This window comes from Topomyia yanbarensis, chromosome 3, assembly GCF_030247195.1.
Source record: "Topomyia yanbarensis strain Yona2022 chromosome 3, ASM3024719v1, whole genome shotgun sequence".
Taxonomy (NCBI): domain Eukaryota; kingdom Metazoa; phylum Arthropoda; class Insecta; order Diptera; family Culicidae; genus Topomyia; species Topomyia yanbarensis.
In genome coordinates this window covers 349302334-349318028 of record NC_080672.1, presented here as the reverse complement: position 1 = coordinate 349318028, position 15695 = coordinate 349302334, and the positions used below count along the sequence as shown (strand labels likewise).

Sequence of the window (15695 nt, the reverse complement as noted above, 5' to 3'; positions counted from 1 at the left end):
AAATTCAATGCCTATGTCTTTATTCACCGTTTTCCACTCTTTTTAAACACACAAGAAAAGCATTGTAATGCTATTTTAAATGCAGCTACTAATCACATGAAAATCGCATAAAACATATATGGATTTATTCTGGAAAGTATGTGAAATTCCTATGGAAGGGAAATGAGCTTCACTTGAAATATACATGCAGTCGACACTGATTTTAATTAGATTGACAACAAAGTTTTCTATGTGTGAATCATGTAATATTTACGTGAAAAGTATTATGGAAAATATTTATATGTTTTTGCATGTGATTAATAAGTGATAATTTTTTTGAGTGTTTTTACAAAATGTGAAGACATTTGAAAAGGATACCTGGTATCCCTGTTTGAGCTGGAATTATAATTCATTCTGATTCTATTCAGGATTCCGAATAAAATTCCGAATGGTTTGACCGGGATATAGAAAGATGGACCTTGCAACACGCCAGTAAATAGACAGATTTAAAACTGTCATCAGTATGAGATGACGGAAAATAAAAACAAAGAAGATGGCAAGGGTCAGACTTTTTCATGTGTATAAATAGAAAGGTGGTAACATTTGATCGTTTTTGAATGTTTGGGTCCGCATCTGCGAATATTCAATAAAGCGGTACTTTCCGAACCCCTGCTTGACTTGAATGGCGTTTGCTGCGCTCTATGTTTACTGTTGTTGATCACCTGTTCACAGGTTTTCTAAAAAACAGCTGATAAGCCGTGTAAACGAAGAGCGCAGAAAATGTCATTCCGGTCGAGAGTAGGGGCTCGGAAAGTATAGCTATGTAACAAAGCGCGTGCTGCTTCATAGTTAGGTTCTTTACTGACACAGTTCGACACAGATCTTTCATTAGGGCCTAAGTCGCAATGTACTCAAATGGAGAAAAATCAGTTTCAATATTCGGCGATGCTTTTCTAAATGTAGTTTTTATTGTAGGTATAAATTACTTAATGACCATGTTTTTCCGGAAGCATCTTTGGTTAAACCTTATGGCAATATAACAAAAAATTTAATTCCTATGTGCTTTTAGTGGGTAGAAACTAAAAAAATGCTTACGCCCAATTTGCATCCCAGTCGTGATTTCGCCCTTCAGCAACCACCATTTGCGGAAGGGCTAAACTGTGTACATAATTTTCAGAAGGGCGCGGTAAATGGGCTAAACTGACTTTGTCTTGCTGGGTAGGGCTGGGGAAATGGGCGAGCTCGACAGTATACTTTTTAATAGGGCTCAGCAAATGGGCGCATTAGAAACCCAATGTAAATGAAAGGGCGCGTGAATCTTTTCTTCGAATTACTTGAACATATCGAAATATTCGAATGTTTATGTGCAACAACTATCGAGTAGACATGATCATAGTAGATATTGCTTATCATTTATATATTAGAACCGCCGTTTAAAGAATAATTATGTGAATAACAACCGTACGCCCGGTTCTGTCAAAAAATGTAAGTTTAGTCTTTATATTCCATATGATAAGAAGGGCCTAAGTCGAAATCTCGAAGAAAATGCATGTTTCGCCGTTTAGTTTTCTTTAATTATAAATCGAACTAAAAACCATTTTAACTAATTTTCACCTCAATCTTGTAGTATTTTTGTCGCATAATGTCATAATAGCGAAAACGCAGTTTGTTTACATTTGCGATTTAAGCCCTAATGAAAAATCTATGTCGAGTTATCCTCACTTTTCTTGTCAGTTCGCTTGTACTGTTTACATGGACTTAGAAAAATTTGTGGATGACTAGATTCGTTCGAAGCAAATCGTAAAGAATTTTTCTAAGTCTATGTAAACAGTACAAGCGAACTGTCGAAAATGAGCAATCAGTTCATTTGTAACGTCACCGTAAAGTATTCAATGGTGGTCGGACCAGCGGAACATAATATCATCAAAACCACCCAATCGAAATGAAGTTTGAAATACCTGGCTGGCCTGTAAATGGTCAGAACTAAATAATAAGTACGAAGTATAGCACCACGTGTTTTTCAAAGTGTATTCGAGGAGAATTACGACACTGTCAAAATTGGAACAACGATATCCGTCAAATTCATTTTAAATCACCAAACGACCCTTCAAATCCACGGATTTGTTCGGTTGGAGTTACACTGATAATCAATGTTCCATTTCCAAGTGCCATCACCAAGTTCATCACTCTTTTTACATACACTGATGGTTTTCTCGGGTTTTCTACTCCATATTTATGTTCCTAGTTTGTTAAATACTAAAAAAAGAACAGCATTCCCACATAGAAAAATATTACCACCTTTCCATCTTGAGATTTGCGATCATTCACAGATTTTTCTGTAATGTCATAGGTTTATTTCTGAGACGTTTATTTTACAATTTTTGGTCATTGTTTTTAACAGAAGACAGATTTTTGGCATTTTTATAAAAAATTCCAATATTACAGCGGATTTTTGTTAGTATTCCGATATTCCGCAGGTTTTTTGAGAATTTCACAGAATTTGTTCTGTTCTAGGTATGACAGATGGTAATACGATTATTTTTGGCTGAAAAAGATTTCAATGTTACATCTCTGGCAGTGGAACACAAGGAATTGAGACCAACAGCGAAATGTCTCTTAAACCGAGACGAATCGATTTCGAAAAAATATGGAACGATTTAAAAACCACAATAATGGAAGTAATAACTTTGGGAAGTGTGCAAAGAGATGTCTGGAGCAGCCGGTTTGTGGATATCTATTCAATATGTGTTGCGCATCCAGAGCCTTTAGCGGATAAACTTTATACAGAAACAAAAGCTTTTCTCGAGAATCACGTAAAAGACTTATTGAAAACTAGGGTTTTATCTTCAGGATCTAACGATAATAGCGACCAACCATACGCACTACTCCATCGTTATTTTACCACCTGGACAGAATACAGTAAAGGAGTTGAATACTTGAATCATCTGTTTTTGTACCTTAACCAACAACATATAAAGAAACAAAAGCTATCGGAAGTGGAAGTTGTGTATGGCTGCATCAACCATGATGCTCAAGAACAGCTTGAAATTGGGGAACTCGGGCTTGATATATGGCGACAGCAAATGATTGAAAATCTGGGTGAATTGTTGGTATATCAACTATTAGATGGAATCAAGAATGATCGTGTGAATAGCTCGCAGCATTCAGATATGATTTCTGTAATAAAAGGAACTATACAGAGCTTTGTGTGTGTCGAGGAATACAAGAAGAAGGGATCACTGCAGCTGTACCAACATATGTTTGAGGCTCCGATGCTAAAGGATAGCGGAGAATTCTACAAACTGGAGGCCAGCAAACTATTAGAGGTGTGCACGGTTAGCAACTACATGGAAGAAGTTATAAAAAAACTCGACGAAGAAAACAAACGTGCGCTCAAATATCTGCATAACAGTTCTCTGACTAAGTTGCGGAAAGAGTGTGAACAGCGTATGATAACGGATCATCTGGAGTATTTGTATTCGGAATGCAATGAGATGGTTAGTCTTGAAAAACGGAAAGATCTGAAAAACCTTTATACGATTCTGAAGCCAATCCCGAATGCTCTAAAATCATTGGTTCAATCATTTCTAGAGCATATAAGTAGTGATGGTATACGAATGATTTCAACTTTGAAAGGAGAAATGATTCATGTGCAGTTCGTGGAGGGAATGCTGCAGGTTCATGAAAAATATGAGGAAATAATTGCCGATACGTTTAATTCGGATCCTGTGTTCCTTAGTGCCCTCGATAAGGCCTGTTCGGGGGTTATAAATTCGCATGCTTACGAAAAGCAGCCCGGAAAAAGTGCTGAATTGATCGCAAAGTATTGCGATAGTTTGCTGAAGAAGTCGAGGACGACGGAAAGCGAAATTGAAACAAAACTAGCAAAAAGTATAACAATATTTAAGTATATCGAGGACAAAGACGTTTATCAAAAGTTCTACAGCCGTATGCTGGCAAAAAGATTAATTCATGAACAGTCTCAAAGCATGGATGCCGAAGAAATGATGATTAATAAACTCAAGCAGGCATGTGGATATGAGTTCACTAATAAATTACATAGAATGTTTACGGACATTTCGGTGTCTGGCGATTTGAACGTCAAATTCAATCATTTCCTTAAGCAGGAAAACAAAGATACGGGAATAAATTTGTCTATTAAAATACTGCAAGCTGGTGCATGGCCGCTAGGCGCTATGCAAGTTGCAGTTGGCTTCGCTATACCTCAAGAGTTTGAAAGGCCGATCAGATTATTCGAGAGATTTTACCACATCAATTTCAGTGGTCGGAAATTAACTTGGCTGCATCACCTATGTCATGGGGAGTTAAAAATATCGTTCGTCAACCGAAATTATATCGTTACAATGCAAACGTACCAAATGGCAATACTCCTGTTGTTCGAAACTACCGATAGTCTAAGCTTCAAAGAGATAGAGGACTCGATGCAGCTCAACCACGATATGTTTAAACGACATTTGATAAGTATTATCGAATCGAAAATACTACTAGCTGATTCTGAGGTGTTGGGTGCTCAGTCGCAAATAACGCTAAACAAAAACTATGTAAATAGAAGAACAAAATTCAAGATTACTACTGCCCTACAGAAAGAGACTCCACAAGAAATTGAAAACACTCTAAATTCAGTAGACGAAGATCGCAAAATGTATCTGCAGGCAACTATAGTTCGGATTATGAAATCTAGGAAAGTGCTCAAACACAACGCTCTTATACAGGAGATCTTGACTCAATCGAAGGCTGGTTTTGCGCCAAACATCGGAATGATTAAAAAATGCATTGAGTCGTTGATTGATAAACAGTACATCGAAAGAACGCCCAATTCTGGTGATGAGTATAGCTATGTTGCATAAGTTTGCACATCAGAACGGTATCTTTGTAATGTATAGAAATTATAAAATGTTTTGATTATGAGTTAATGAAAGCGTGGCAACCAATTCGAAATATAAAACCAAAAAAAAATCAAAGATAATCATTTTGTATTTGGACACAGGCTGAATATTTTACTTTTGAGACATTTTTGTAACATAATATGTATCAACAAAAAGAAACTCCGGTAAATATAAGCTATAACCAGTTGCCAGGGCAAACAATTGAATGTTAAAAATATCTATACGCCTGCCTGTATTGCAGAGATAAACGAATACCGTGATCATGGGTCGATCTAGTCAAAAAGTAGCCTTCGAAATAAATTCAATTACATAAATAATTCATATTTAAACATTTATTTTGACTGTTTTCAATCACTTACGTTCAAACTATTATGTATGTATGTATGTTTTTTCATCATCAATTAAAACACTTCTTTCTGTTTCTAATCGGTACACGTTCTTAATGAAGTATGTCAGTTTTTTTTCTTATATCGTTTAAAATATAATTTCCGCTCTAAGCACTAGTTCATTTTTTTCTGGTTGGTTTTCGTTTACATTACACTTTGACGTTCTAAGTATAGAATAGTACTTGAAGGCATCCTTTTCTTTTGTTTGCCATTTGTTGAAATGCACACTTTACGGGAACCACCGGTAAAGAAGGGTAGTTTGGTTTAACATTTCTTTCTTACCTTTGAATAGCTACGCAGTGATAATTGAAAAGTTGGAAGTTTTGTTGTAATCGGAAAAGTTTCTGTCCTACGAGTGGGTGCATAGAACTGCGTTAACATTATTCGCCGCATAGTTTTGCTTTTGTTTTGAACTAAAAGATTCGGATGGTCTACAATTATTATTACTCCTACTGCTCCAGTTGCTTTGGGTACTTTCATTGTGGCGGGACTATCATGTTTCGATAAATTATGTCGGAGCCTTAAAGTGCCGTTTAAACGAGACTGCGTTTAACAGTGTTTCAAAATATATCCTAGATTTGTGTTTGTTAATGATCGCTAAACTTTGCAGAGATGATATTCTTTTTACATTGATTCACTTAGTAGAATTTCATACACAATTTATTAAAACATCGACTTTTGTATTTGTAAAGAAGACGAAAAAAAAATCAATGATTATTCCCTCAACAGAAGGAACTTTCATAATTTTATAAAAATAAAAACTTAGTGAACTTATCCAATTAACAGTATTCATCATTCGTAACAGGACCGAGGAAAGAAAATGCCTTTCTAACAGCATCTCTCACTATTACAGCTTAAATTGCGAATCCTTATCAGTTTCCTAGCTGGACTTATGGTTGTATGTAGCGTATCTCTTCGTTTGTACACAGAGAATATCAGTTCATCCGTCGCAGGGTGGCACCCGCGACGGAGACATGAGTGGTGGTGGTGGTGGTGCTGGTTCTGGCCGCAAAGACGGCTGCTGCTTGTCATCATTTTGGCATGCTTCGTTCCAGCTCTTCAATTTCTTTCAGTATCTCCGGTTTTCGCTTGGCCTTTTCGATCTGATCCTTATCCGGACGTGGATTATCATTCGATCGTAACCGATCCTCGATAACTTCAATTTCGCGGATTTTTTTGCGTAGTTTTCGCAATTTTTTGGTGAGATCGGAGTGTCCGTCGGAGGCATTGCTGCTAGCCAACTGGAGCTCGCCAACAGCCTTTGATACATCGTTTAGCTGTTGTTGTTGCAACTTGTTTTTCTGTTCCTGTGATACCACGATAAATTTATTCATTTAACCTATCATAAATCCACAAAATTATTACCTGTTGTTGATGCTGTTGACGAGACAGCTTCTGCTCCTCCTTCTGCTTCTGCTCCAACAGAACATCTGGCAGTTCGAGTGCTTTCTTCTTCGACTTAGCATTTGCCGGTCGTGACCGTTGTTGTGAATGCTGCTGCTGCTGTTGATGCGCTTTGTTATCATCATGTAGTATCAGCAGACCCGGGATGGGATTTTGTTGGGCTCGGCGAGCTGCCTCTGCCTCTCGCTGTTGCCGCATGCGTTGTTCTTTTTCTCGCTTTTCTTTTGCTTTGTGTATCATCTCCGGAGGCAGACCCGGCGGAAGGGATGGCTTTTGCGCAAACAATTTACCTTTACTTTCGTACAAAGGTACCTCTTCCTGGGGGACATATCCGTCACGAATACGCCTTGGCTTGCGCCAAGTCCCGTCCGGGCGTTGTGTGGCCGGAATAAACTTGCCTGTAAAATAAGCTAACGCATCAACTATTTGAACTATGGTGTACGGATAAATCAAGTAACCTTGGCTATCAGTCGCGTAGGTGGTCATTTCGTTTTCAGAACTATTTTCCCAGGCAACCGATGTCCGATCCGACCTTTTTACCACATTGAAAGATGACAGCAGCAAGAAATCGGTCAAAACACCACACACAGAGACCAGTCTCACTTTAGGGGGCGAACGATCGAGTGAAGCGCCAACTTTTCCGTCTCCATACGTCGAATTGTCCTTAATCAAAACTTACTTCACAAGGTATAATTCTGTTGTTAAACAAAATGATTACAAATTGGACGATAAGGAACTAGCAAAAGAAAATGTATCTTGATGGATGTACGATTTTTCTTGCTGCCGAAAATTTGTTCTTATACTTCGCTTTTCCCTTCCTCACTACAAGCGATTCAACCAGCAGTAATAAAAAAACAATACGACAAGAAGAGGCTGACAGCTTGAAATTGACCCCTGAGGCTGGGATTGTTGAGGTACGTTCATGCGTTGTTCCTTTTTTTACATTCAAAAGTAGGGTAACAGAGGTTGGCCACCCCACATATTTTGGCCCACCCACTCATTTTTTATGTTTATTAAACGAATTTACATAAAATTTTGATAATCTAGAAATAGTTTTATCGGAAAACTCTTATTACAGTTATTGTATATCAAGATAATTGTTGCAGATACATATTACCATAATAAATCACAAAATGGTGGAGACTCATCAATCGCTATACCGAAACGAAGAGAAAACTGGAGAAAGTAGCAATATTGCGACCTACTTTGAAAACATATTGTAATTAAAATACGTCATGTTTTGTTGAACAAATTATGTTACTGTAATTTTAAATAATCTATGAAAGTAAAATTGCGTAAATTACACCAAAAAATACATCGCAGATCATACAATAAGCTATTAAATATTGAGCTTGCGCCTTTCACTTTTTTCCCTACACTCAAAAAAAAAGTAAACGTTATGCCTATTGATTTTACACATAGATTTTTGCAATTAACGGAGGCATATAGACACTATTTGCTGGCACATAAACCTAATGTGTGTATTTATAAGAAATATTAATCTTACATTCACTTTTCATGACTATTAGGCACATAAACCCCCATTCTATAACAATATGCACATATAACTTATGTGTGTGCATACATAGTTAATACAGTTGACACATAGAAGGTATGTGTGCGCGTGATAACAATAGCATTTCTTCTTCATATGAATTTTAAGCGGTTTGAGGCAAATAGGATTAACTTTTGGATTTTTTTCAGTGTATTTGCAGAATGGGCAACTAATGCGAATCTTGTGTACATGTTAGAGAATCAACTTGTGCATAATCTACACCAGTTGCGCTATAGTTGCACAAAATGAAAATAGGAGAAAAATCGAAAGGCGCAAGTTCACTATTTCGATTTTCAACTGCAACCAGAATATATTGTACGATGTAGGCAAAAAACATATTTGTGCCATACCTTCTGCAATTGGATCATCAAGCTATATATCGAGCTATATATATAGTTTTCAGTTCCATTCAATAAATTTTAGGTCTAATATATATAATACAACATTATTTAAAAAAAAATTCGTTGTAATACGTACACACAGAAAAAAAATGTTGGTAAAAATAAGAGTTTTTCACTCTTAGCAAAAAAAACTAACGCATACTCTTTGTTTAAAAATAAAACTTTTGTTTTGAGTACTATTCTTCATTTGCTTAAAAGGAAAACTTTTACCACAGACTAACAGACATAACACTATGAGGGAATTCCCTCAAAAAACTTCGATCCGACAATTTTCCCAAAACACTAGCTCCACCTTTTATTCACAGTCCCAATTGTGTTTAAACACTCATTTGCTAGTGTGTTACCCCTCAAGTTTGCGAACAATTTTTCACTAGTGGTCTATCCCCCACATGCTTGTTCATGTCAGTGGCGCCATAATTTCAAATGTGGCCACAGTCCCAACTACAAATATATTTAAAATGACCGTTCAAGCGGGCGAAGCTTTGTTTTTGAGTGTTATGTCTGTTAGTCTGTGCTTTTACTTTGATTATTATTCTTTTTTTTTTTATTCATTTCGTTTATTTGATAGGCACAAATGCGTTAGCTTGGCGGTGCCAAATGCTTGTGTTTTTACATTTTGGATATCTTAAAACTAGGAGGTTACAATGTTGAAATATTTTGTTTACAAAGGAAAAAAAAAGAGTTTGCAGCCATCTTAAGACTAGAAATAAGATTCAATATACAAGAGAGGGCCAAAAGATTTTTTTATGAAAAAATTTAAAACAAGGGATTCACTTTGATATACAAGAGAGGGAGTAATAGTATTTTACGAAATATTTTACGGTTATCTTAAAACTAACAATATAGTTTAGTACACAAAAGGATGAACAAATATTTATGAGAAACTTCACAGAAATCTTAACTAGGGATTCAATTCTATTTACAAGATGGAGGACAAGAGTTTCAATAAAGAGTAAAAATTATAGCTATCTTAAAACTAGGAATACAGAATACTAATTTGAATTTTTTAACTAAAACTTATGCTTGGTCAAGATATTCAGACGGTGGCTTATTTCCGCATCAGTGTAGCAGCAGTTGTATCAAGGACAGGGGAGAGACAGGGAAAGAAGAGCAAAACTTGCAACTTTCGCTCGAACGGGGGGGGGGGGGGGGGGGAGGGGGATCAGCGAAACAAATTTGCGCCTCAGTCTAGTAAGTCGTCGAGTACCGGATTGGCGGATGGTATTCTTCGGACCCGCGGGGAATCCTTCAAAACTCATCGGAACTCGAGTCGCTATCGCTCCAGTTTCCTTCTATGCAGGCGTAGTGGTAAGGGCGACGGCGGTTACATAGTGGCACTCTGGAGCTGATCGGTTCCACAAGGCAGGAGGAAACTCTAAAAACGAGAAATAAAAGAGAGGGGCTAAATTGGGATATTTATCGTTTTTATGAAGGTATAAATAAGGGACATATAGGGGAAATCACGAGTTGCCAGCATATCTCGGACTGGTACATTGGGTGGTCTACCTCGGGCCCGAAGGGATTCCTTTAACTGAGACCTGGCGTCACAATACCCGGCGCATACCCAGACAACGTGTTCGATGTCGTGATAGCCCTCGTCACAAGCGCACAGACTACTCTCCGCAAGCCCAATACGCCGCAAATGCGCATCCATGGTGTAGTGATTGGACATAAGTCGGGACATTACGCGAATAAAATCCCGACCCACATCCATCCCCCCGAACCAAGGCTTCGTTGATACCTTTGGGATAATCGAATGTAGCCATCGTCCAAGTTCCCCGTTGCTCCACGAGGTTTGCCAACTGTTGAGCGTCCTCTGATGACAAATACTAAAAAATTCGTTGAAGCAGATTGGTCTTTCGTATATGTCACCATTTAATGCGCCCACCTTTGCTAATGAGTCGGCCTTTTCATTGCCCGGGATAGAACAATGAGAGGGGACCCAAACAAAGGTAATCTGATAAGATTTTTCAGATAACGTACACAAGGACTCCTGTATCATCCCCAGAAAATACGGGAGTTGCTTTTTAGCCTTCACCGCACGAAGAGCCTCGATAGAGCTGAGGCTGTCCGAAACGATGAAGTAGTGATCTGTGGGCAGAGTGTCGATGATCCCAAGGGTGTACTGAATTGCAGCTAACTCTGCGACGTAAACTGAAGCGGGATCATTGAGCTTGAATGAAGCGGTGATAGTATTGTTGAAGATACCGAAGCCAGTGGACCCATCGAGATTTGATCCGTCAGTGTAAAACATTTTGTCGCAGTCGATTTCTCGGAATTTATTATAAAATATATTGGGGATCACCTGCGGGCGTATATGGTCCGGGATTCCACGAATCTCTTCCTTCATGGATGTATTATTCTTGATTAATTTAAAAGTTTTACTTTCAACCTAATAGTTGGCGTTGGTTGTTTTTTGCTAAGAGCGGAACACTCTTACTTTTACTAATATTTTTTTTCTGTGTGTAAAAACGACTTTTTTGTTTTTTAAAACAAATCTTATGTAAACATATACAACCATTTATAGGAAAACTGCGGTTGTTTACATCTGGCCTATCAAGACAACCCCCAAAATGAAAAAAACTATTTCCCAGTTAAGCGTTCAGCGATTCTAGTTAGAATCGGTTGTGTCACTGGAGCTGGAATACGAGCTGGAACCAACCAGAATTCCGGTTCATTTCCGGCTGAACATTACCGGGATACATTGGATGGTGTGTTAAGCAAAAATATCCCTGCGGGAAAACCAGGAAAACATGTATTCATTTTTTTCTGACAGGGCATCATTTTTCGTGAAATTCGATATGTCAAATGCTTCTGATAGTGTCAAATTAAGAATGTCAACATATTTCATTATTTTAAATTTAAATTTTATTTTCACGTAACCTGAGTTGGAAAAAAAACTTTGTTGTAATTACGAAAATCAACTTTATCGATGCAAGTCAAGGGAACGCGCCATTTAATCGCCCTTAATTGCCTAATATGAAAATTACAAAAAATGTTTATTTTCGGATTCATTATCTACTCACAATCTTATCAGTATACTGGGTAATCACCACCAAACTATAGGAAGAATCAATGGTGAAATAGGTATTGCACACCAAAACTTACCACAATCTGACTTTCATTAAGACTTTAGGTCAGAGATCTTATTCCACTATACTTACACACGATTCCACAATTTCCAACATTCGTTGGCTAAATGAAGCGCACTAGACAAACAAAATACAAGCGAGAACACGCCAATTCGACACAGATCTTTCATTAGGGCCTAAGTCGCAATGTACTCAAATGGAGAAAAATCAGTTTCAATATTCGGCGATGCTTTTCTAAATGTAGTTTTTTATTGTAGGTATAAATTACTTTATGGCCATGTTTTTCCGGAAGCATCTTTGGTTAAACCTTATGACAATATAACAAAGAATTTAATTCCTATGTGCTTTGAGTGGGTAGAAACTAAAAAAAATGCTTACGCCCAATTTGCATCCCAGTCGTGATTTCGCCCTTCAGCAACCACCATTTGCGAAAGGGCTAAACCGTTTACATAATTTTCAGAAGGGCGCGGTAAATGGGCTAAACTGACTCTGTCTTGCTGGGTAGGGCTGGGTAAATGGGCGAGCTTGACAGTATACTTTTTAATAGGGCTCAGCAAATGGGCGCATAGAAACCCAATGTAAATGAAAGGGCGCGTACATCTTTTCTTCAAATTTCATGAAAATATCGAAATATTCAAATGTTTATGGGCAACAACTATCGAGTAGACATGATCATAGTAGATATTGCTTATCGTTTATATAATAGAACCGCCGTTTAAAGAATAATTTTGTGAATAATAACCGTACGCCCGGTTCTGTCTAAAAATGTAAGTTTAGCCTTTATATTCCATATGAGAGGAAGGGCCTAAGTCGAAACCTCGAAGAAAATGCATGTTTCGCCGTTTTGTTTTCTTTAATTATAAATCTAACTAAAAACCATTTTAACTAATTTTCACCTCAATCTTGTAGTATTTTTGTTGCATAATGTCATAATAGCGAAAACGCAGTTTGTTTACATTTGCGATTTAAGCCCTAATGAAAGATCTATGTCGAATTGTTTAAAAAACAATTTAAAGCTTAAGGTTGCACAGAGAATGCGCAAAATTCGCAAACGAAAAAAGCAGTTTTTTTCCACACCGTATGTCAGATCTTCATAAAAATCAATCAGCAGTACTGTAACAACATTCTACATACGCTGATTGATTTTTATGAAGATCTGACATACGGTGTGGAAAAAACTGCTTTTTTCGTTTGCAAATTTTGCGCATTCTCTGTGCAACCTTAAGCCAAACATGAACCGCCAAAAAACGCAAAAAACAACCAAGTCCATTTCAGCCGCCAGAAAATTTGTATTGAAATTGCCTTTAAATCGCATTCGCAAATTGCATTTGTTCCTAGGACCAATTAGCACAGGCGAGTTGAGTCAAACGCCAAACTGTTTAAATCGCCTGACCGTGTTCGTCCGCATTTTATTGACTGGGATTCTTTGAGTTGTTTTATTTTTCCGTGCAGCTCCGGTCTTGACACTTATTATTCTGAAAACTCATTTGGCATTCCTGCGCCTTCAGCTGCTACCATCAGAAGTGCGTTCTCAAATCCATCTTTTGAAAGCAGATTTTATGTCAGTGTTATGTCAAATTAATATTTTTCGGGTTCCTTATATGAAAATAGATTGAATATTGTGAGGAAGTTAATAAAAAATCTCCTTTTTTTGAATATATAAATAACATAAAGCAGTTATATCATTTGCACAGGTAAGATATTGTTTTAGTGAAGCGCATCTAAATTTAGCAGTATGCTGTAACTTCATCTAGTTATGGTGCAATTAGCATAACATTTCTTATTTTAGCGGCGCAGTTCGCACAACGAATATCATGTCTGACGAAGAGTCGTTTATCGTACTGGGATCGACACCGACCCCGTCCATGGAGCACTATATGTCTGAGGGAAATCAAAGCCTGACAACTTCCCCCAAGGCAATGGAAACCTCGTCTTCAACTCAGATCAATTCGAACAATTTTAGCTTGATTCAAACAGATGAGTCACTTGAGCTATCGAATGGTGAAAAATCCTTACAGGAGAGAAAACCACTACAGCCGATCAACATGAATGGCAGTGCTGGGGGAAATTCCCTGGCAGCTAGTGTCATTATGGGTGAGACCAAGTCTAGCTTGCTTCAGGCTTTTCCTAGTTTGATGTGTTCGTCAATGTCCATTGATGAGATTCAAACTTTACAACATTTGATGAACGAGCATGGTCAGATGAAGGAAAGTTTGCAAAAAGCAAACGTTGCGATGAGAAGGAATTTTACCAATATTCAAAAGTGGCAAGACGAGGTTAAGGCAAAGTACGTCGACCAGTTACGGATTATCAATGAGCAAAAAGCTGTTATTGAAGGACTCACAACTGAGAATATGGCACTAAAACAGGCCTTAGCTTTAAATGAAACCCGTGCTAAAGAACAGGAAAACCAAATACAAAAGGAGAGATTGGCAATGCAACAAGAAGTACAGGATTTAGCCAGACAGATTGAAGCAGAAAGAACATCCGCCGGTGAAGAATTGGATGAACTGCGAAGATCTCTTTCAGAGAAGCAATCTATTTTGAAGAATTTGGCCAAAGAAATAGAGCGTTTGGAGTTGGAAAAGCAGGAGTTTGTGGTGGTTTCTTCGAATAAGCCGGATGCCAAGGATAGAGGTGGATTAGAATATATCACCATGGAAGAGCACAAGCGACAGATTAAAATGCTTCAACGAGAAATGTCAGTTGTGGTAGCCAAGAACTTAGAATTCGATGATATGGTAAATAACACTTATCGCTTTACACAGATGAAAACATTCTAATGGCTTTTTTTCACAGAAAAAAGTTTATCACGATGAACTGAACTGTCTAAAGGCTAATCTAATTGCGGCTGAGGAATTGCACGAAAAACATCGAGCTGAAATTCACCGCCTGACTAAGGAAGTCGAAACGAAAAGTGTCTCATACGCCGAAAATATCCGAGAACTGAAGAACGTTAGCGAACAAGTGGACGTCTTGACGGCGCAGTTGGATATATACAAAAACGATTTCGAAGCCGAGCGGGCCGCTCGTGCCGACTTAGCGAGCGAAAAAGATCACATTCTGAGCGATTTGAAGTTACTGCAGAGACGCAACCTTCAACTGATCGAGGAAATACAGAATGGGTAATTGTTAGATATGTCATTTATAGAAGGTACTATTATTATAGTTCTTCCTTTTAATTTCAGACGTACGGCTCAGGAGAACGCAACACGCGCTGCTAACGACTCGTTGGATACACGTGATCCAACAAATGTTTCCGAAGGTGCCTCAGGAGGAACTTCTAATCCTGCTGCAGAAGAGCAAGAGTTTAAAAAACTTGTGTTGCACTGTCCACTATGCAACGGAGCGTTCAACGATTTAACCACATTGCAGAATCACGTGGAAGATTGCGTTGGTGTGGAATAAGTTAAAATTTGAAGTGAACTAAGGACTGACTATGACATATATTGATTTTAAATCGAAATGACATGAGAAAAAACTAACCTAAATGGAATGATTAGTGTTGCATAAAACAGAGTAAGTTTCATAGAAACAAATATTTGCTCCACCACAAGGTTGATGGGATTGATGGTGTTGCAATATTACATAATGTAACAATTTGAATCAATTTAATGTATAAACTATCAACAATTAATACTAGTTTTATCGTGTAACCATTTAATTTTACTGATAGGACCAATAGCCATACATATTCTATTAAACATAATTGTTATCCTTCATATTGACGAATAAATCAATCGAAAATAAGCTATTAGACTGTTAATGGTAATTAGTAGCTGTGTGAGTGAGTGCTGGGCCTGCGATTTTCAATTGTCTCGATCAAAGTTCGTTTGGATCAAGTGCGTTGGTGGCTGGCTAGTATAACTATTTTTACTTCCATACCAGCACCTGGTAATGGGGAGCTTGGGTTGCTTATCTATCCTTCCGGCCATCATATCGTATAGTAGATACACTTAATATGTGTATCT

General features: G+C 37.7%; 3 protein-coding genes across 3 annotated transcripts; 2 read left to right on the top strand and 1 right to left on the bottom strand.

Moving 5' to 3' along the window:
- The first annotated feature begins 2295 nt into the window (after positions 1-2295).
- Positions 2296-5221, top strand: LOC131689410 (cullin-2). Its single transcript, XM_058974479.1, has 2 exons — positions 2296-2433; positions 2494-5221. Exon 2 carries the CDS (start codon positions 2589-2591, stop codon positions 4845-4847), a length of 2259 nt encoding a protein of 752 aa, XP_058830462.1. The 5' UTR covers positions 2296-2433; positions 2494-2588; the 3' UTR covers positions 4848-5221.
- Positions 5204-7527, bottom strand: LOC131689411 (partner of Y14 and mago). Its single transcript, XM_058974480.1, has 3 exons — positions 7135-7527; positions 6638-7074; positions 5204-6579 (listed from the first exon to the last, which is right to left on the bottom strand). The coding sequence occupies exons 1-3, from the start codon at positions 7160-7162 to the stop codon at positions 6304-6306; spliced, it is 741 nt and encodes a 246-aa protein (XP_058830463.1). The 5' UTR covers positions 7163-7527; the 3' UTR covers positions 5204-6303.
- A 5757-nt stretch (positions 7528-13284) lies between these two features.
- Positions 13285-15474, top strand: LOC131691152 (NF-kappa-B essential modulator). The gene is made up of 4 exons (XM_058977351.1): positions 13285-13418; positions 13514-14465; positions 14524-14849; positions 14913-15474. The coding sequence occupies exons 2-4, from the start codon at positions 13539-13541 to the stop codon at positions 15130-15132; spliced, it is 1473 nt and encodes a 490-aa protein (XP_058833334.1). The 5' UTR covers positions 13285-13418; positions 13514-13538; the 3' UTR covers positions 15133-15474.
- The last annotated feature ends 221 nt before the right edge of the window (positions 15475-15695 follow it).